The sequence below is a fragment of the Hippopotamus amphibius genome, chromosome 4 (genome assembly GCF_030028045.1).
Source record: "Hippopotamus amphibius kiboko isolate mHipAmp2 chromosome 4, mHipAmp2.hap2, whole genome shotgun sequence".
Lineage (NCBI taxonomy): Eukaryota > Metazoa > Chordata > Mammalia > Artiodactyla > Hippopotamidae > Hippopotamus > Hippopotamus amphibius.
This window is the reverse complement of record NC_080189.1, coordinates 162,136,804-162,158,317: the sequence shown is the minus strand read 5'-3', so window position 1 is coordinate 162,158,317 and position 21,514 is coordinate 162,136,804. Positions and strand designations below refer to the sequence as shown.

The following is a 21,514-nucleotide window of genomic DNA, read 5'->3' as shown; positions in this document are numbered from 1 at the left end:
GGGAGGGAGAAGGGGTTCATTTATAGCCAGCAGGAAAGGTCTCCCAGATTAGGATGAACAAGAGCTGGGTGGCTTAAGCAGGCTGAGGGTGAGAGTCTGGGACCCCAGAAGTTTTATCCTGACTGCAGGGGCCGCAAGGTATCCTGCTGGCTGGTTTAGGGCTCTCCTCACCTCTGGTCAGGTTCTTCCTGGAGCTGCCAAGGCTGACACTGGTGGGTGGGGTGGCTCCAGTCCCAGCTCCCAGAGGGAAGAAGACAAGGCTTACAAGCTGTGGTTTCCGCCCAGCCCACACAACCGAGCTGGGGAGACTTTATTCATTTCAAGGAAAAACTGAGAACAGGAATGAGACGAAGTGTAAAAGTGAAAGGGGGAGGGGCAATACTGACATGAGAAGAGGAAGAACGAAGTCCAGTACAACACTGGCAGCTGACACAAAGCTCGAGGGAGGGGCCATCCACCACCATCAGGCTCCAGGCCAAGTGCCCCCGATTTCTTCTCTCATTAGACTCGAAGAAAAACGGAACCTTGGGACTCTGGAGCACCAAGATGGGGCGAAGTGGGTCAGTACTGATGGACTTGCAGCTAGCACCACGGCAGCCCTGCCTGGCTGGGGGCAGACCTCCCCTCCCACCCCATGCTCCCCCAGAGGACCTCCCTGCCCTTCACACTGGCTTCTCAGTGGAACAAGAGAAGTGGGGATTTCAACACTGCCCAGCTCTGGCACACAGAACGCAGTCAACATGCCGGGCCCAGCTCACACCTCCCTGTACTCCGAGGCTAGAGGGTGGGCCTGGGGAAGCCACTTCGGCTAAGCGGAAAACAACCCAGGCAGGAGATCCAGGCGTGCACCGGCACACAGGCCTCTGGGCACACCACCGGCCAGAATTAAACCCTGTCCCTGGGCTGGGAAGTCAAGTCCAAGCTGGAAGCAGTGTGGGGTGTGAGTTGACAGAGAGGGGAGAAACCAGACCTGGCCAACCTCTGGGCTCTTTGTGCTGCTGAGAACCCTGGCCCTAGGCTTCGTCATGGCACCCGGGGGCCAGGGGCACCACTCTCCCCACTTGGCCATGCCCAGGAAGGATGGGGTGGCTGGCGAGATGAGCAAGGGGACCGTGACGGTGCTGAGGCCTCCACGGGAGCGAGAGGGCTGGCAGGCAGGTGGGTGGAAAGGCTTGAAACCCACTTTCCCAGTGTTCTGACCTGACAACCAGCACAGAGCACAGGCAGTCAGGCCTTGGGGAGCCATCACTCCCCCCCCACCCCAATTGCTGACCCACCTTCATTAAGCAGCTTTCCCTGACCTCCCCTTGACCCCTCCCAGCCAGCCGCCCCAGCCCCCGGGGGCAGAGGAGCCCAAGCTGAGTGCTGGAAGGCAGCCCTGAGTCAGGTCCCAGCCCGGTCCCTCACAGGAAGTGAGATGAGGTGATACTGAGGGTGGTGACTAAGGCCCCAAGGTCCCTGCCTCTGCCTCCCCAGAAACTCTGCAGCCAGGCCAGCCGGGGAACAGAGCTGTGTAAACACGCCCAGGAGGGGAGGAGGGATTGCTACATATGTGAAACAGTTAAAAATAAATTAAAAAGCACCAGTGTATCCTGTGGGTGTCCACAGGCCCCGAGGTCTCAGCGAGGAAGGGGGAATGCTAGGGGGTTATCAGCTGGGGGTGGTCGGCTCCCTCCCTGGCAGACAGCAGTAGGGGGTGGGGCTTCACGCTGCTTCCTTCTCCCTAGGGGGTTCAGGAAGGAGCCGGAGGGTCAGAGCATCCTGCCGGGCTCCCGTACCAGGAGCAGCTTCCCCATGTCTCCCTGACCCCCAGCTCCCTCTCACATCTCACTCTCAAGCCCGGTGGTCCACGGGGGCATCTGGGGCGTCTGCCGATAAGTGGCCTGCACGAGGCTCCCGTATCCAGACCCACAAAAGGCCTCCTGTTCAGCCTCGCGCCTCCCAAATGGCTCCATCTCTGCCTCAGGAGAATGTGTGAACATGGGGACCCACCACCCTCTCCCTGAAAACTGCGATGGGATGGTGAGTTAGGGCTCACAGTGGCCCCTGGATTGGTCTGGTGGGGGTGTAGCCCTGGGGGCAGGTAAGGCACCTCCCCAGGGCCCAGTGGCCCATAGAAACCCACGGGACCGAGCAGCCAGCTTCCCTGCTGGGCCTGGCTCTGGGCCAAGAGCTGCTGGTTTGAAGAGTGGCCAGCCTGGTGCCTTCCCTGGTGGGCACTTGCATCACTAAACGCATCCTGTCTCCCTCTCTCCCTTTCTTGGCTTCTCAGGCACCATGCATCCCCCTGGCAGGCTGAGAACTGCACTATTTCTATTCCACACCACCCCCTCTGGTGTCACAGCAACCGCAGGGAGTTCCTGGTGTGTCTCTGGTCTGTAGGGAGAGTAAGCATGAACATGGGGCAGCTGCCCACGCCCGAAGCAGCCTCAGCAGCAAGGAGGCTACCCTGGCCCAGCCTCTCTGGGAAGCCCAGAACTTTCATACTTTCCACTTCAAAGTATCTCAGTGGTCTTCTCCCCAGCCCAAGCCCTCTCTACTTGAGAGATTACAAACTGTCATTCTTTTTCATGTTGGGCTTTAAAATTTTCTGAACTGATTGCCAACATTTAAAAATCAGCATATTTCACATAAAGATTCAGAGTTCTGGCCTCTCAACAAAAAAATCAGGCAATTTGGTACTGCAGGGCCTGCACTCAGAGCAGCCGAGCAGCAGTGGCTGCTGTAACTGGGTATGTCTTCTTTAATTTGCCACAATCCCCACCCAGCCCTGCAGCCTTCCTTTTAATCATCTGCCCGGCCCTGGACGCATTTGAGCTTACAACTCTGGCTCTGGTCCTCCCTTTTCCAGGCCCCCAGCCCCTCTGCAGCCTTGCTGACAGCTGCCCCTGGTTGAACCATAGTCTCTCAGTATTAAGAAAACTTAATGGTCACCTCATCCAGTTATCCTTCCATAACCTAAATCCTTTCTGTAGCTTTCGAGATGACAAGCAGCCATCTAGTCTTTGCTTGAATACCTCCAGCAACAGGGAACTCAGTACTCCCCAAGGCTGCCTGATTCTAAACTCTCCCCCACATTCTTTTCTCACTTACCTTCCCCAGTTCTCAGGCTCTGCCTCTCCTTAGTGGCTACACTGCACCCTTGCCCTACACCTCTTTGTTGCTTGAGCCTCCAGAATCTTCCCTCAGCCCTGCCAACATCTCTCCACAACCTCTCACTTGCCTGCTAGGTATCTCAAGCCCTCCAGGCAGGCTGTACAGACGCCAGCAGCTCAGGTTCTTCCCTGATGAACTGCCTCATGCAACAGGCCTGATACATCACTGGGCCCTCCACACCTACCCAGGCTGCTGACGATGGGAGGCGGGGCCTGGGACACAGGCATCCCCGTCAGGTGGTCTGGCCTTCATTTCCCCAGCAAGGCTGAGGTAGGGGGGAGGGGGAGCAGTCCCTGGGGACTACCTGACCCACGCCCGAGTGTCCCACCCCATCCCCAGCCATGGTGCCTAGACTCACCAGGTCTGCTCAATCCCCACAGTCATGCTGAGCCCAGTACACCTCTGGGCCCTTGGCAAAGCCCAACCCCTCTGCAGGGAGGTCTCGGCTTCAGCAACAGGCAGAGCTGGGCTGAGCAAGGAGGCCAAGCAGGGGTCCAGGAGCTCTTCTCCCAGTGGTTCTCTCCTGGGCTCTTATCTAGCCCGTCCCAGCAAGGGCCCTGCCGCTAGGCAGTGTCAGCCCACACAGCACTGTCCATGGGGCTGCAAGGCCCGAGGGCCCTCTGGGGCCACAGGCTCTGGCTCCTGGGGCAGATGCGGCCTGTGCTAAGCTCCTGATATGGGCCACACAGCCCTTTCTCAGGGTGGTTCCTACCCTGCTTTCCTTTCCCTGGGTCAACATTCTGCCAAGGCAGACAGGACTGGAGAAACATCTCTTCCCCTGTCCTGCCACAGGCCTAGTGGAGCTGGGAGGTTTCCCATAGATAGGATGGACCCAAATCCCAGAGAGACCTTGGGGCAGGGGTACCAGCAGAGCCAGCAACCCCACCTCACCCAGCCCTGTGGCACTTAGACTTTCTAAGCACTGGCCTATTCAGCCATTGGCAGATCCATTAGTTTTGTTTTTCCCAAATACCTTAAATTTCAGTTGTCGAGTTAAAAACTCAAAATTAAACTCTTAACTGCCTTTTGGTCCAAAGTTAGGGGGCTTGGCCCAGCAGGAGGGGCAGCAGCGTGGGTGGCCGAGCTGGGACATGCTCTTCCCGCTGCCCTCGCCCGGCCCCAGCATCAGCCCCAGCTTCCCCAGGCGCGAGGCTGGTTCTCGCAGGCAGATCCTGGCCCCCAAAAGTGGACGAGGCTGGGGCTCTGCCACCTGCCTCACACCCGGATCTGGTACCCATTGAGGTCTGGCATGGCTTTGGGCTCCGAAGGCTTCTTCTCGCCGGAAGGCCTGCAGGGAGGAGAGAGCAGAGGAGGGGGAGGGGGTGAGTGGCCCATCAGGGAAGTGGGGGAGGAGGGAGCAAGGGGCGGCTGCCCCTGCTGGCCCCCCGCCCCATTCTCCAAGGTGTCCCACATGAATCTGTAGAGCCCCTGCGGAAGTATGTTTCTGGAACCCCCAACCCCCCTTGCTATCCCGAGTGTGATTCCCACACTCTCTCACAGGCTACTGCGCTTCACTGAGGTCAGCAATTCTAGCTGCAGTTAAGTAATTAAGTAATAAATAGGGTAAGGCATAAATCCCTGCGAGTCAAATCTGTTCTCTATGAAAGCCTCCTGGGTCAAAGTGAAGGATGCTGAATACCGGAGGCCAGCTAGGTGCCCCTGACCCCAGAGAGATGCCTCCAGAATGACAATGACATTTAAAGCAAGAGCCAGACTGACATGGAGGAGACAAATCTGATGAGGCAGCCTGGTGTTCTAAAGGGATGTTTCTGCCATCCAGTTACAGGCAAAGACCATGGACTCACAGAAGCAAAAGTTCAAAGCCATCCACCAGCCGCCATCTGATGTGAAACCTTTTCCAATGATATTCCTGGAAGAACTCACCCTAGGCAGGGCCCCGCCCCTTCCACCCTCCCTCCCACAGAGCCCATTCTGCTGCCTGGCCTCAGACCTTCCCAGTGGGTCTCCTGCTGGCACTAGGGCTCCGCACAGGAAAACCTGTGGGCCAGGGATGTTGTTTTCTCTTGAGAAACAGGCTGCAGTGCTGCCGCATCAACACACAAACAGACCCACCATCCCAAGTTCCCTCCATCCCGGGGCAGAGAGAGAAAGGTGAGAATGAGAGCAGTTGGGGGGAAAACAGAGGGATCTGGAAGGTGAGAGGGAAGGAAAAAGCCTTTTTCTGCCTCCCCATCCCCCACCCAAGGCAAAACCCATCTCTCACCGCCTTTCGCTGCGGCTGTTCCTGCGGTGGGGGCTGGACTGGCCCCGCTGTGGGGAGGACACATCCTTCTTCCGGTCCTTGGTGGGGGAGGGAGGGCCGGTCCCTTTGCCAATCTTGGTGGGAAGGAAGAAACAAAGACTCATTCCAGGACTGCCCCAGAGCCCGTCCTGCCCTGAAGGAGCCACAAGCCCCAAACCTGTCCTGGGTAGGGTCCGGGTCCATGCTCTGCCCTGTCTCAGGCTCTTCCTGAACCTGTTTCCCAGGCACTAAAGCTGCCAGGGCAGCGGTTCCACAGCACAATCCCCATCAGCCCCTGAAACAGCATGGACATGGGCAGAAGTGACTGAGGGCTCATGGCTGCCCTCGGGCCATTTGCCCATGCCAGGTAGATGTGCCCGCTGGGGCAGCAGCGCACGTCTGAGCTTTGGGCTGGGATCCTACCAGACCCCAGGGTGACCCTGTTATCTCAAGTCAATCAGAAGCTCAGACTAGCCGCTGTACCTCTGATTAAGAAAAAAATGAGAAAAGCAAGTGAATGTATGCAGTCCAGTCCAGTTGACCTTAATTTTCAAAACACGGGGTGTACTGGAGAGGTACTGGAGGGAGGCAAATAACATGTGAAGTCCATAGCACCAAACAGATTGGGAAATATGCACTGAAAACTAGGTAATACTGCCTCCACCTCTAAATCCAACCTGCTCCCCTGAAGATGCAGTAACACTCCAGCAGCTGGGTACCCAAAGCTCCGCAGGAGAGGAACAGGGGAGGACCAGCTCAGAAGGGGAAGAGGGAAGCCCCTGAAAGCAGCATGGTAAACCGCAGCCTGCTTCTGCCCTGGGAAAGGCGCCGTCACCCTGTGCTCTTGGCCTAGGGGCTGGCGGGGCAGGGCAGCCTTATCTCTGCCACATCCCCGCTGGGACCCTGGAAAGCACCTGTGACATGCCTGGATTCCCCATCCGGAGACTGAGCCCCAGTCCCATCTGCCTCCCATGGCCTGCGAACAAGTCTCTGGGCTGCCCACACCTCATTTTCCTACCCTGGAAAGGGAATACCCACCGCTGCCCACTGCCCTCCTGGGGTCTCGGGGAGCAGCAGTGGATATGAAAGTGCCCCCGTCATGGCTGTGGCCCCAGGCTACTTGGAGGGGCAGAGCACGGGGCTGCATAACTGGGCAATGAAGAGGGGCCAGCAGGCCTCCGAGGAGGCACCCCCAGTCCAGGGGAACTGAGGGAGAGGCCAAGATTTTGCTCACTGTAAGGCTCTGGGGGCCACTTCTTAGCAGCTCAGCCCAGCTACTCTGGGTCCAGCAGTCCCTCCCCTCCTTCAAGATCCCTGCTCAGTGGGGGTGGGAAAGAGGGAGAAGGAACCAGCCCCTCCTTGTCTCCCCACAGTCTGCCCCTCTTCCTTTTTCTGACTTCCTCCTAGTCCTTCAGTGGGGCTAGGGCTCAGGGGTCAGGATACACAGGGGTGGTGGCAGCTCCTGCCCGCCCCACACTCCCATTGCTTGCAGTCAGGCCATGATCTCCCAGCAGTCGTTACTCACAGTCCCCTCCACCTGCACTGTGGCACCCCTGCCCTTCTCTGTGTGCCCAAACCCAGCTCCTCTGCTGCCCCTGCCAGAGCCTCCCCTGGCCTGCCCACCTGAGGGGCTGTCTCATTGATAATGACCTTTGAGTAAAGGCGGGAAACCTCACACCCTCACCTCCCTTCACCCTGGCACCCCCTCTGCTGGGGCAGGGGCCGGGGGTGAGGGGGTGGGGGGCTGGGGAATGGAGGAGGTGGGAGGCGGCTTCTCTGGATGAGCAACCCGCCTAGGAAGCGGCAGCCCCTCCATCTCCACCCCTGCCGGCGCCTGGATGCTCAGGTGCCTGGATGCTTGCGGGCAGGGCGGGGCACACGGACCTTGAGCCGCATGTCGCGGGCATGGCGCTCCAGCTCCTTGCGGAAGTCGTCTCGGCCCAGCCTCTCCACGTCCAGGACAGAGTGCTTCCACTCGATCTGCTCCACGCTGTGCGGGTCGTGGGACACGCACTGGCCCAACTTCACCTTCTTCAGCACGTGCCAGCAGCGGCCGTAGGCGGCCTCGTAGTCCAGCACGAGCTCGCTGAGCGTGCGGAAGGCCGGCGGCTTGTACATCAGGTCCTCGCGCCGGCTCATGCCCAGCGCCCCGTAGCGGCCCCCGAAGTTCACCCCCAGCACGATGTGGCGGAAGTAGTTCCCTGAGAAGTAGGTCTTGAAGCTGATGGGGAAGCGTTCCAGGGTGGGCATGCTGTTGGTGAGGTAACTGGCCGCGTGGCCCCAGCTAAGGAAACAGCCAGGGAGGGGCCCGAGGACCAGTGCACAGGGGCGGGATGGGGACGGCCCCCACTCCACCTGGGGAGAGGCTGCGTGAGCGGCCCTGCACCCCAGCTCCTGAGTGCGGGCAACAAGTCTTGCCCTTCGCCACATCCTGTCGTCAGGGTTGAGCCTGGCGTGCAGTAGGTGCTCAGTAAACTCAATCTCTATGGGCCAGGGCACTCAGTGATTACTGGCTGCTGCTACGATGTCAGGCAGGGCTCAGCAAGCAACAACAGTTAATAGTGAGCCCCGCAGTCCAAACGGCAGGGCCCGCCAGAGTCCTGGGCTGAAGGAGGGGTGAGAGAGGCCGCCTGCCCCCAGCCTGTCTCCCTTTCTTCTCCTGTTAGTCACACACAGCCCTCCTCATCTCTACCTTCCCTCTCACACATCCTCTCTCACACCCCCACCCCATGCACAGACAGACTGCCCGTTGCTCTTCAAATAAAACCATGCTCGCCCCTGTGGCCTGGGAGGCCAACAGCCCAGCCCAGCAGCCCACTTCAGCCTCCACAGGGGACCTCCTGCACCAGCCCTTCCCTCCTGTTGTCCGCGCACGGCCCCCCCCGCCCCACAGCTGCCGGCTCCCCCGCAGGCCTCAGGCTTGGCTGGCACCACGGACCTCCCTTTCTAGAGCAGGTCTGTGCTACGTATCTTCCCCACGGCACATCACTACAGTCTGTATTATTTTCTTATTTCTTGGTTTACTTGCTTAATTTTTGTTTCCCCAGCTAGAATGTAAACCTCTGGGGATGGGGACCTTGCCTGTCATGTTCTTTGCCGTCTCTCTAGGGCCCAGCACAGAGGCGGGCACGTAATAGTTACTCAAAACTCTTCTTGAACAAATGGGTAGAATGAGATGAACGGGATAAAAGCTTGACGCAGAGACCACGTAGACACTGCATCCAGTGTCCTACGTGCACCCGCTCATTCAACTGTCCTAACGAACTCGTGGGATGGGATTGCTGCTGTGCCCGTCTGGAGAGGACTCCGAGGCTCAGAGATGTTAAGGAACTTGCTCAGGGTCACACAGTGAGGACGTGGCAGAGCTAGGATTCAGGTCCAGGTCAGCCTGACAGCGATGCTCACGGAGCCCAACTCCTTGCAAGCGAGTGACTCGGGACAAAGATGCACAAGGCGCAGGCTCAGAGCACAGTGAGGGTGCGGCCCAGGAACAGACTCAGTACAATGCCCACCGCGTGTGCAGGAGGGACCTGTGGTGGCTCTGTGGGGACAGCGGGGAGGGGTCCTGCCCAGAGAGCAGGAGCCAGCAGGTAACCCCTGAAAAGCCTCCGGGACCACACGATCCCGTCTCGACCAGCTTCTCTGTATGCTCAAGGGGAAGGGAACGGTCTCCCGCCTGCGATGGGGCGGGAACCTCCACTTTGGTGTGTGGTTCTGAAGGAGGCGCTGGCAGCAGCCTGGAATTCTTGAACTGGCCTCATGCATGTCCCAGCAAAGATCCCTATGGACAGGGCAATGCTGTGGGGTTAGGGTTAGGGTCAGTGCCACAGCGGGGTCAGCTCTGAGGACCCCTCAGGGAGGAGAGCAGTCTCTCTGTATAGTTTAAGGCAGGTGTGTCTATGGGGGTGGGGAGTGTCCCCCTCAGAGAAGCTGTGCTGCTGGCCTTTGACGGTCGTCTTCTCCCCGACCCGTCCTAGTGAGCGGGCTCCTATCTATCTGTTCCATTAAGCACCTGCTGCCTTGCCCCGCTCAGCACAGAGCCAGGTGCCTGCACCAGCGGTGGCAGATGGAATATTTAAAAGCCTTGGTAGCTACAGGAAAGAGGGAGATGTGAGGGGTGGGCAGAGACGAACTGAGATTGGCCTTGAATTGGTAAAACTGAGTGATGTACACATGGGATCCATTATATTAATCTATGTTTGTACAAGGTTAAAAATTTCTATAACAAAACAAAACAGGGTAGGGCTTGGGCAAGGACCACTTGTAACAGAGAACTGGCCTTAAACACCTGCCTCCTTAGATACTGGGGGATCCCCTGCGGGGGGCCTGTCTGTCCTACCTAGCTACTCTGGTTACGTAGCCATAGGTCCCAGTTCTACAATTTGGGTGGGGGAGACTAAGAAACCCTGTTTGCCTTTTTTTTTTTTTAATAGGCAGTTTTATACCAAAGATCCCATCCATCATCTCCACAAATCAACATGTCCTGGAAATACCAACATTTGGGCATCCAACCTTCTTCTCCCAGGCTCTTTGGTCCTTGGAAAAATAGCACAACAGCCTTATGAGACAATGTGCCCCAACTTGTGGTTCGGAGAATAGGGACACTGCACCCACGACTCAAAAGCGCTGCCCAGTAAGCCTCGGAAGTTAGCAACTGAGGTGCAAGGGACTGAGCTCCCTTCAAGCTCCTTCATTTTGGGGCCAAGTTCATGACTGCTGGGAGAGGGAGCTGGGCGGGCCCCGGAGCTGGACATTTCAGCCCTCCCTTTCCAGAGGAGGAAGCTGGCCAGAGGTGCTGCGCACGTGCCTGCCCCCTCCCAGGCCTCTCGGAGGAAGGATACATTCCCAGGATCACGGCTTCCAGGCATTTGATTGGCAGAGCCTCTTTGGTCATTTCCTTGGCCAGGTCCATCAGCCTGGGGGGAAGGGAGGCAGAGTTATGAGGACAGAGGCTCCAGCCCCTTCCGGCGGAGGAGTTTCAGGAGGTAGACTAGAAATGCTGGATGGACAAAGACTCCCCTTCCTTCCAAGCTGCCTCAGCTCAGGCCCAGCACCTCCCTCTCCTCCCCCTCACGTCCTCCCTGAACCTAAGCGGGTGGCAGAAGAGACAACCACTGAAGGTAAGGAAAGAGGCCCTTTCCCCTTCCCCTCTGTCCTTCCACTTCCACCTCCCTCAGAGTCCTGCTCCAAAGACCTCTGGAGGGGAGGATGAATGGGGGGCATGAACTGGTAGGCAGGTCTTTGAAAGCCACTGGGCTGGGGGTCTTCTGTGAAAATGGTGTTTGGGAGGCCCATGGGAAAGCATGCCAAGGATGCTGGAGACCTTGGCATTGATCTTGGCTCTTCCAGGGCACAGTGGACAACAACTACTGACCCAACTACGAATTCTCCAAAGAGCTTGTAATTGATTGTAACTGCTCCCCGATAGCTGGCCAGCTGCCCAGGGCCTGGACATGGGATCTCAGGCAGTTAACTGCCCAGTGACTCCCCCGCCTGCTCTTGAACTTGGAATTCAGGCCACTTATATTTATTTATTTACTTTAAAAAATTTTTATTTTATTTTATTTATTTACTGGCTGCGTTGGGTCTTCATTGCTGCACATGGGCTTTCTCTAGTTGCTGAGAGCAGGGGCTACTCTTAATTGTGGTACGCGGGCTCCTCATTGTAGTGGCTTCTCTTGTTGCAGAGCAAGGGCTCTAGGCACGCGGGCTTCAGTAGTTGCGGCACGTGAGCTCAATAGTTGTGGCTCACGGGCTCTAGAGCACAGGCTCAATAGTTGTGGCGCACGGGCTTAGTTGCTCTGTGGCATGCAGAATCTTTCCAGAGCAGGGCTCGAACCCGTGTCCCTTGCATTGGCAGGCAGATTTTTAACCACTGTGCCACCTAGGAAGTCCAGGTCACTTTAGATAATCCCTGACGCCTAGTTCCTCCCTCCTCACCAAATGCTGTCCCCTGGGCCTGGGAATGCAGCCTGGCCATTGGTGTTGCTGGGGAGGGTGTCGGACTCCTCCATCCCATGAGGCTGGAGCTGGGCGCACATGCACAGCAGCCACAGGACAACACAAGCAAAGCTTTGGGGTTAGGAAGGCTGCATTCCACGCGGGGGCTTGGAGAGGGGATAATTAAGTAATTTAGCTCATAAACAATTTAAAGCATTTTTCACAAGGAAGTGAACATGGACAGATTATATGTGGAGCAAGATGTAAAATTCACATTAATTTTAAAAGCACAGGGCTGTAGACACCTGGATAGTTTTGGGCTGAGCCCCCAGACCCAGCTGTGGCATTCACTCTCCACTCTGCTCTGCCCTAAGTGTTTCTTTGGGGAGGATCCAGTCAGGGGTCTACACTTGGGGGGTGGAACGGGAAGTGAGAGACGCAGCACTCTCCCCAGTGGGGTCCCTGTTGCTCAGACACTGGGCCTTGTACTAAACGACCAGAAGAGAGTCCAGTAACGCAACTGGGGTGACATGCGGGTCCCTGCCGTGGGGAGTGCACAGGCAGCTCCAGGGAACAGAGAGAAGGGGGAGGGCTCTCTCCTGCGAGGCCCACCTCTCTTAAAAAGAAGACGCACCTCACACACAGACATCCACCTGGGACACCCTCTGTCATCACCAAGCTGGGGAGCGGCCATCAGCCTCCTGGTTCAGCATGGATGTCTGGATGCCTTATCCTCAAGGGAGCCCGAGCTGTCCATCTTGGCCAGAGTCCCTGATCTAGGATGTCCTAAGGAGGGTCCCATGGTGGTACTTGCCCTGGGGCAGGCTCCCCTGGAAGAGTCCCTGCCTGCCTCATAAGCTTCCACCCACAGGTGCCCCAGGGGCTCCAGCTGGACCAGGCACTGTCACCTTGGTGCAGAGGGATCTGACGCTCCCCACACGTACCCTGTCAGAGGTCTGCTCTTCTTAATTTCAAAGAACTGTGTCCCTGTGTGATTGTACCTGCGGGTGCTGGTTAAGGGCTTCCTGGCTTGACTTGGAAGAGGCGTGTCCCTCTGCCCCCATCCAGACCCTGGGGGTCCAGTACTCCCGGGGGTGCAGGCTGGGTAAGGACCCCACAAAGTGCTCCTGTAAGGCCCCTGGGAGGATGCTCAAGACCTGACAGTCTGAAGGGAGAGGAGGGCACAGCATGCGGCTTCTCCTTCCCCCACAGGGCCCCTCTCCGCCCTTCTCTCTCATCTTCTGCTCCCACCCTTGCTCTCCTAGGAAGGCAGCCGTGGGGCAGGCAGCCAGGCCGGCCAGGGCTGGGAAAGAGGCTGAGCCCTGGACAGCTCTGCACAGCACGTCATATTCCAACCAGTGAGAAGAGCACGAGCTGAGGGCAGAAGGCTGGGGTGGGATTCCTGCACGGCTATGTTGCTGGGAGCTGCTCCCAAGCCAACAGCCTCCCTCTCTAGGCCACGACCCCCAACCCCACGGCAAAGGAGGGCTGGACCCAATTTTCAGTAGCCAGCCTGGCTTTTCTTCTGCTCAGGACTCATGCTTGGTGCTTGGTCCTGCCATCTCTGACCACATCTGCAGCTAGAAGGGCAGAGGAGAGTCTGGGTTGCATAGCTCCAGGCAGGGCCTAGGGGAGTCCCTGAGGCTCTTTCCATGCTGGGCAACTGGCCTCCTGCCAGGAAAGAAAAAGGTGAACTGGGAGAAACTTCCAAGATGTGGAAGCCACCTCCAGGAGCATAAAATCCCTTTTTCTCCTCCATCTACACGCCTATCCCCAACACATACCCCTTTTGGACCAGTTTTTAAACAGCCCCAAGAGAGCATCCCCTCTCTCCCTCTGCTGGCATTGGATGGTCAGCAGAGGAGGTCTGGGCTGGTGGACCTGGACTAGGCTTCCACTAGCAGGGTGCTCAGGAGACATTTACCCCATCACACAGAGGAGGAGGAAGCAGGTGGCAGAGAGGCCAGAGCAGGTCTGGCATTCATCAGACAAACTCCCTGCGATAGCAGGACAGACACGGCTGTGCTTACACAACTCCAGGGCACAGAGATGCCATGTGAATAGCGCCTCTGGAGTTCTGGAATGAGGCTGCTCTGCTGAGCCCTCTCCAGCCCTGTCTGAAACAAGCCCCACTTGGCCTTTGGACCAGCCAGATGATGGCCATGACTGTGACCAGGGAGGATACTGCAGCTCCCTGATGTAACGCTGCACGGCTTCCAGGCGCTCAGGGACAGGTGTAGACGGCTGGAACGTAGGCACACTCGGTATGGGAATCTGGGGATGGAGAAAGAGCTCTGGTCACAGAGGGAAGCTCACCCTGCAGCTTCCAGCCCACCCGGCACCCAGATTAGCCCCCAGAGACGCCACATGCCATGGAGAGCCTCCCCCTTCCCCACCTTTGCTGAGTTTCTCTCCTCGGCAGTCCCTTCCAGAGGTTCCCATCAGGCCCCCGCCACGGCCATTCCTCTCCCTCCTGGCACTTGACAGCGTTTCTAATTTGAAGCTTATGTTGCTGTTCCAATTTCATGCTTCTTTAATAATTTTAGAAAAACACAGGTTGACTCACCAACCGTTTTGAATTTTAAATTTCGTTAACTTCAAGGCTTAACGAGGATGTCAATATGGGGGTTAAGTTCATTTGGGTTTGGGGTTCTCTCTGGTTCAAGTGCTGGATCAAAATCGGTTTACCAGGTGTCCCTGCCCAGGGCAGGGGGAGTGCTCTGTGAGGGGCGGACACACCCTTGGCAGGTGGTGTCACCGCACCCCCCCCCCCACATCACAGCACATTGACCAGTCTTCCAGCTCCAAACCGAGCTGTCCAGGAGGAAGTGCATGGGGGATGTGGTTTGGGACAGGTCTTGCTGTGGGTCTACTTGCCGTGAACCAGACACTTTGGAGGGGCTTCACGGAGGCACAGGTGCCCCGGTTCCCCTTCAACACCTCCCTGTCCGGCCAGCTCCACACCCGTATTCAGCACAGGTAACCAGGGAAGTGGACAGTCCTCCTCACCAGGAGAGACCTTCCAGAGCCCGGCCCAGGAAGAGGAGAGGAGAGGTGCTGGGCAGGGGCCTCCTGAGGGCTGGGAACCGCCAGCCTGGGCTGCCTGGATGCTGGGAGTTAGGTTAGGAGCCGCGGACCCCCGGGGCTGTCCCTCAGCAACCAAGAAGTTGTCAGGAAAGAGGCCACCGCCGGGCGTGCACCCCCACGCCACCCTCTCCAGCCAGGGGGGCCCGAAGGCTGGCAGTTTGGCTGCAACAAGTCAGTGAGGCCTCAGAAGCCAAGGGAAGCATCAACTGGGTCGTCGGAGTTACAGAGCGGACTCCACTGGGTAGAAGGACCAGATTTCCAGGGCCAAGGCCCAGCCCTCTAGGGTGCCCCTTGGCTACCAGCACTGCCAGCTGTGGCGTGGCCTCAGGCTCCTTACACAAAGAGGTCCAGCCTCTTGCCCACAGGCCTCTGCCCAACCCCGCCCCTCCTCCGGAGCAGAGTGTCCGTCTTCGTGGGGCAGGGAAGGGAAGGGGTAAAGCTGGAGCCCATGGATAGGGCTGGGCTTTGGAGGTGCTCCCTGTACCATGGTGAGGGCACAGCCTTTTACATATCGTGGCTACAGTTCCTGGGGCTCTGACATGAGGGGAAGTGACATGCCAGTGATCACTGATGGCAGGGAGACAGCACAGCCTCTGACAGACACTCACTTGCCCCAAAGGGCTGCGGCACGGAGGGAAGGCCAGTCCAGGAGACAGCCCTGCGTGAACTTCCTCCCCCTCCCTGCCGGTCCCCTCCTTCCGGCCTGGGCAGTCCCCAGGCTGCTGACACGCTGGCCTGGAGGAAGCTACTTCCCCTTTCACACCACCCCTGCTCCCAAACTACTGCCACCACTTATAATCAGCAGGGGGACGAAAGCCCTAGATGGGGACTCTCCCTCTTCCTGCCTGACCACCCTGTGCCAGGGGGGCTCCAGAATATTCTGAGGGCCTGGCGGGTCTCCCCGTGTCAAGGATGTGGGGTGGGAGAGGAATTACTGAACAGTTTACTGTAACAGCATGGCACCTGGCTTTTTCAGGCGGAAGGTCCCAGGCACATCACCCCCACTTCCTGTGAGGGTATCCAGTGATTTCTAGGAGCTTGGGTAGAGACTGTAAGTAAACCTTCCCTTGAGACACTCCAAACAAGGAGGGCACTGCGATCCAAGAGTCCTTTGATTAAGCTCCCAGGAGCCAGCCCTGAGCCAGGGCCTGGCAGTACCCATGAGGGCATCACCTGCCATCCAGGCAGAGGACCCAGGACCTGGCAGCTCTGCAAGAACTAAACGGCTCCAAAAAGTTAAAAAAAGACCTGGGATTCATGAGCAGGGGCTTACAGGCCACCACCGCTGAGGCTTAGCTGGACGGAGCTGTCCGGCGGCTTGATGACAAGTTAACTCATGTTAACCATTGCCAACAGGCTGGGACCTTTCTTCTGAATGTTCACACAAGTGTATGCTCATTCACTCAAAACAAACAAGCAAGACTCTGTACATTCAAATGACCAGGCCTACTGGAGGGCTGGCAGCCTGGATTTGCCCCTTACCCCAAACCAGGAGCCAGGAAGTGCTCCCTCACTGCCGAGTGGTGGCGTCAAGTGGGGTACAGTGGAGTGATTTTGGCCCAAATCAATTTAGGGATGACTCTTCCTCTGCTACCAAGGCCAAGGGTTACCTTTGCTCCAAGAACCCCCTAAAGTCCTGAGTTCTATTAAGACATCTCCCTGGTGGAGTCCATCTCCGTTTAGGACAGAAAGGAGGCTTGGGGGAGGTGGGGCAGACTGCAGCTGGGCGTGTGGACAAGAAGACAGAGCTGGATCTAGAAGCAGTCCATCTCTGTCTAAATCCCAGCCCCGCCATTTACAGTCCAACAGCAAGATCCTTTCCATCTCTATGCCTCAGACACCTCACCTGTAACATGGGTGCCGTAACAAAACCAACCTCAGAGCCTAGATGAGACACTGCATGTCCAGGCCTTGGGACAGGGACAGGCACACAGCAGAGGCTCGGTTTCTGCCTACTGTCCCTGTTATTCCTGTGTGTGCCAACGACACTGGTTGGCCCGTGTGGGCCCCGACAATGCTGCCTTTTGGGGGGAGATGTCCAAATTCGCATTCTGCAGGAGCTCAGAGTCCACAGCCACAGTCAGAAGACCTTGGCAGCTGAGTCTGGAAGAGTGACCACTGAGCTTTTAAAAAGGTGGTGGCAGCTTGAAACATCAAGGAGACATTCTTACAAAGGAGCGCAAGCTGCTCCTGGATCTGTGATGCTTTTAGAAACTGCCGCCCTTTAACATACTGGCATCACCCTTTTAAAGGACGTTTCCCCAAAGCGCCAGTGGGGTGGTCTGCTGCACCCTCACCTCCCCGCTCCGTTTGCTGGGTATGTCTTACATGCGCACCCAAGTCACATGCTTTACTTCATCCATTCCTCCCAGGAACCCCTTGGAAGTGGGTATTGCTATTATGCCCATTTTATATTTTACAGCAGAGGAAACTGAGGCACAAGGAGGTTGCGTACCTTTTTCACACAAGTAGTTACAAGGGAACCAGGATTTGAACACGGTGAATGTGATGTTTTTATCACACCACAAGGCAGGGACCCCAGACTCAACCACCTGCAGGGGCTGCACAGGTACCATAAACAGGGAAGGCAGGCTGAGAGAGAGTGGTGGGGACTGTGGCCACCTGTGGGAGGAGAACCAGCCCTCCCCTCCAGCTGCCTGCGGCCACGTGGGATCGCAGATTCTCCGTTCCCAGATCTTCTCATTTTCTGAAAAGATGCCAAAAATCTGGATCTTGACGTGAAATCTCCCAATTTAAAGTTTTGGCTCAAGCGGTCTTTTAAAACATCATGCCATCCCCAAACTCTTGGTCCCGCCACAGTGTAACCTCTGCTGTGAATGCCTTTGGGTCAGCTCCAAGGGTGCGACCACTCAGGGAGGGGCCAGCCCAGCGTTGGCTCCACGCTGCTGGCACTCAGGGATCTGACCCATGATGCCTCCCAGACTCCACTCCACCCAATCTCTGGGGGCTCCTTCCTCCTCTGGGCCAGGGGGGAGGGGGAACACCCCCCCCCCCCGCCCCGCACACTTCTCCTGTGGTTTGAGGAAGGGAAGTTTCAATTTTCCCAATCCTCTCACAAAATTCCTTCAGGGATACCACTCTCAAGTCAATCATGACCACCCCACAGATGATCGCTTCATTCCTTCATCAGGGTCTTTTCCATACGCGAAGGTTGAAGATGACAAGATGACATTACAAGACCAGATGCTAATGAGCTTGTCTTTTTTTTTTTTTTCAGTCCCCGGGAGTGGTGACAGTTCTGCAGGGGACCATTCACACTCTCCCACAGCCTGATTTAGACATCAGCAGGATGGCTGGATAGCCATCTGCTAACCCCCAACTTGCTTATGTGGGAGAAGCGTGTGGCTCTGGCTTCACTGGAACAAATGCTGAGTGAGATCTAGCCTCCTCTCCTGACGAAGGACGTGAACAGAGGTAATGAACATCTAGGAACCACTACTGGTTTGAGGCTTTACCGTTTCTTAAATGCTTTAAACATATTCTCTGATTTAAGCTTCACTACAATCAACCCCATTCTATAGATGAGAAAACTGTGGCTCAAACAGATTGAAGGGGCCTGCTTGAGTTCACAGCTAGGTGGGTGATCAGAACAGATGTCCATATCCTTTGATGCCATACTTCCTTTTCCAGGAATTTATTCCAAGGAAATAATCAGACATGGAGCCCCAAATTTATGTTTTAGAATGTGCACCAAACATTCTAAACGTCCTTTAAAAGGGTGTGTTCATTTTAAGAATAAATTATTGGAAACAATGCCCAACCAAAGGGAATTAGTTAAATTCTAAATTAGTACAGAAGGTTATTATGCAGCCATTCAAAATCAAACCACATTTGCTTTCCCCTGGAAATATAAGACAGTTGCTCAGCCTTCAACCTCTGAATTCAGCTTGTCCCAGAAGACAGTCTCTAATGGGTCTACCAATAACTTGGTAAAAACAGAACAAAACAGGCTGCCTGTCTCCATGTCTAATCCACATTAACTGCCGCTCTCCCTGGCCCCTCCTTCTCACCTGGGCAGGTAAGACTAAGCATGGGACTCTGACCTCTGTCCAATTGGTTTTTCTTCGGGGATTTCAGGCCTCTGCATTTGGGAGAGTGTTTCCTTAGTCTTAACCATAACATTGGGGAAAAAAAAATCAGGCATGTTTTTCCATCTAGCACTAAAGGGCACAGAAAGTCTCAAGCACCCTTTCATTCAGCAAACACTTACAAGTGCCTGTTCTGTGCCAGGCACACAGGAGGCCTTGGAAAGACAAAGATGAATGAGACAGCCTCAGCCTCCACGGTGACCCTCCTGAAGGGCAGGCGTCATGGAGAAGTTCCAGCCGTGCACACAAAAATGACTGAACTTTGCCCCTCTCCACAGACCCTCTTCTAACTGCCCTTGAACCTCATGTCCCACCAAGCAGAGGTCCTGGAACCAGAGGACCTGGGGGTGAGACCCAGCTCTTCCACTTACTGGCTGTGGGATCCTTAGTTCCCATTTGAGTTTTTGGCTTTCTTGTCTGTAAAATGGGTCCCCAAACTGCACTTAATGCACCAGGCTGTTGAAGAATTCAGTGAAACAACACATGAAAATATTTTCTCAACATCTGAAGCCCTGGACCCTCCTTAGTCATTCATTCTCCCGGCCCACAGTCCTCGGGCTTAGCAAATAAAATGTCAAACCATGTTACTGTTAATCTGCTGCTCTGCCCACAACATGGGCTTTTTAGAAGAGATGGAGGCGGGCCTCCTGGAAACAGGGCATGTGGACCTCACAGAACAACCTCAATGGTAACTGAAAGAAAGTTCTTCTGGACAGGTTCAACCCGTCTGTATTTTTAACATCTTACCATGCCAGTAGTTCCCTACCCCAACAAGGAAAGTGTCACTTTGCTCTGGAAGCCCTAAGGTCACTAAAATCTTAGATCTGCCCCCACTACACACACACACACACACACACACACACACACACCCCTCACCTTGGGCAAGTCCGTGGCCCCACGGATCCGCTGAGCCACTTTCTCTCCATCGGGGTGGATCTTGGCCACGTGCTTCCACATCCTTTCCCAGGTGGCCTCATCCACAGGCAGCCCACCCCGGTTGATAAAGAAGGGGATGCCTCCATCTCGCAGGTCCTCTTCTCCTTCTTCCTCTGGCTCATCGTCTCTCTGGGCTGAGGCTCCTTCGCTGGTCTCCAAACGCCTGACCCCAGAGGGGACAGCCACGGTAGTGGGGGCGGCACCGCTGCTGCCGCCCCGGACCACCTTCTTCCCCCCTGGCATCCCCAAATTCTTGATGGGGGTGGGAGGATGTATCAGCAGGCAAGGGTGAAAAAGGTGGCTCACAGGAGACCTCCCACACACCAGCTGCAGAGATAACACATGGCAAATAGAGCGCAAGGCGCCTTTAAGAAACCAGGGCGTGGCTCCCGTACAATAAAATACTACTTGATGGAAAAAAAAAAATCAGTGCCTCAAGTGAAGAGCGGGGCAGAGGGGGTTGGCTGCCCCAGGTGAGCCTTAGAGGCCTTGTTCTTTTTGAAAAATGGGATATAGAGAATACATCCCGACTTGGCAGCTTTCACAAAGCACCCCCATTTGACAGCAAGAACAATACCGGGCAGCCGTCTGGGCTGGCAGAAGAGAAAAGTCGGAGGGAACCTGAGGCCAGGCAGCTTAGATCTGCGGCCACGAAAGGGTCAAGGCACGAGTGCCCACGCCCAGTGGGCGCCCCAGGTCCCAAATTTGAAGAGAAACAAATTTCTGTAAAAATATCTCACGCTCACACCTGCGCGCGCTCCGGGGTGGAGGACCGAGGCGACTCTAGGCCGCGTCAGCTCCGAGCCAGGACCCCCGGACCGGAGGGCGGCGAGGGGGCGCGATTTCTCCGACGCCGAGAGTCTGGGAGCCAAGACTCGCAGCTGGCAGGGCGCGGGGAGGGGGCGCGCGCCGACGCGCACATTCCACGCCAGCAGCCAACTCCCCGCACAAAGTGGGCTTTGTCTGGGCCCCTTGTCCCCTCGCCCCCAGGAAGGAGCAGCGGAGCCCCCAGAAGGGGGAAGGGCGCGGCGGCGAGGCGAAGCGGGGAGCGCCAAGGCCCCGCCGGTCCCCAGCAGGGCGCGTCTCAGCGGGCGGATGGTGGGCACCCGGCGCCGCGCTGCGCCAGCCCAGCCATCGCGGGGCGCGGGTCCGGCTCCCGGGCCCGGGGCTCAGCGGGGAAGACTCGGGCGGTGCGCAGGGTCCCCGAGCGGCGGGCTGCGGCCACTGGGTCGCCGCCCTGGACTGGCTCCAGCATGGGCGGTGGCGCGGCCGGGACGGGGAAGGATGCTCCGCGGCTGTTCGCTCGGACTCCCGCTGCCCCCCTCCGGCTTAGGGCTGGAGACAGGACCGCGGGGCGGGGAGGGCAAGCCCGGAGGCTCGCGCAGCCACGGCCGCGGACGAAGCTGGAGGCGAGTGACAAAGCCTCCGCGAGCGCGGGCTGCGCTAGTCCCCGGAGAGCAGCCCGCCGAGCGCGGGGTCCACGCGCAGGTCGCGGCTCCGCGGCTCGGCAAAGCTCAGGCCACCACCGACCCCACCGCCTCGGCACCCAGCCGCCGCCGGCTGGGTACCCCGCCGGCCCGCCGCCCACCCGGCACGACTCCGGCCCGCGCCGCGCATGCGCTCCGTCCCCCCCTTAAAGGGCCAGCGCGTTCCCGCTGGGGCCTCCGCCTCCCACAGCCGTGTCTCTGCCCCAAGCTATCTCTACGATGCTGGTGGGCGTGCGCTCCCCTCTCACCCCCTTGTCAGGGCGCCGCCAAGCCGGTGCAGAGGTGCGGGGGAAGTTCGCAACGTGCCAAACCGAGCGCAGACTCCGCGGAGATTCTGGGCGCAGAAGGCCCGCGGTCGGGAATTTCCTAAAGGGACTGCCTGGCTGGGGCCCTCAGGGTGTAGAAACCAGACTGTAGCCTGGAAGTCCAGGGTTCTAGACCGGATTCAGCGTCTGTTTTCGTGTGGGACATCCAACAGATCACTGCCCTCTGTGGGCCTCGGTTTCCGCATCTATCAGCTGAGGTCTTCACACTGGGTGAGCACAGAGACCTCCCGG

At 57.2% G+C, this 21,514-nt stretch overlaps 1 protein-coding gene across 2 annotated transcripts; it reads right to left on the bottom strand.

Moving 5' to 3' along the window:
- Positions 1 to 275: 275 nt before the first annotated feature.
- Positions 276 to 21,048, bottom strand: VASH1 (vasohibin 1). Of its 2 annotated transcripts, XM_057733505.1 has the most exons (7): positions 19,411 to 21,048; positions 13,524 to 13,612; positions 12,283 to 12,339; positions 10,240 to 10,314; positions 7,283 to 7,664; positions 5,381 to 5,493; positions 4,254 to 4,444 (listed from the first exon to the last, which is right to left on the bottom strand). In XM_057733505.1, exons 1-7 carry the CDS (start codon positions 19,711 to 19,713, stop codon positions 4,372 to 4,374), a joined length of 1,092 nt encoding a protein of 363 aa, XP_057589488.1. In that variant the 5' UTR covers positions 19,714 to 21,048; the 3' UTR covers positions 4,254 to 4,371. The 2 variants fall into 2 exon arrangements, with proteins under 2 accessions (XP_057589487.1, XP_057589488.1); XM_057733504.1 differs by lacking the exons at positions 12,283 to 12,339; positions 13,524 to 13,612 and having other exon boundaries at positions 276 to 4,444; positions 19,411 to 19,797; positions 20,219 to 20,305.
- Between the last annotated feature and the right edge of the window lie 466 nt (positions 21,049 to 21,514).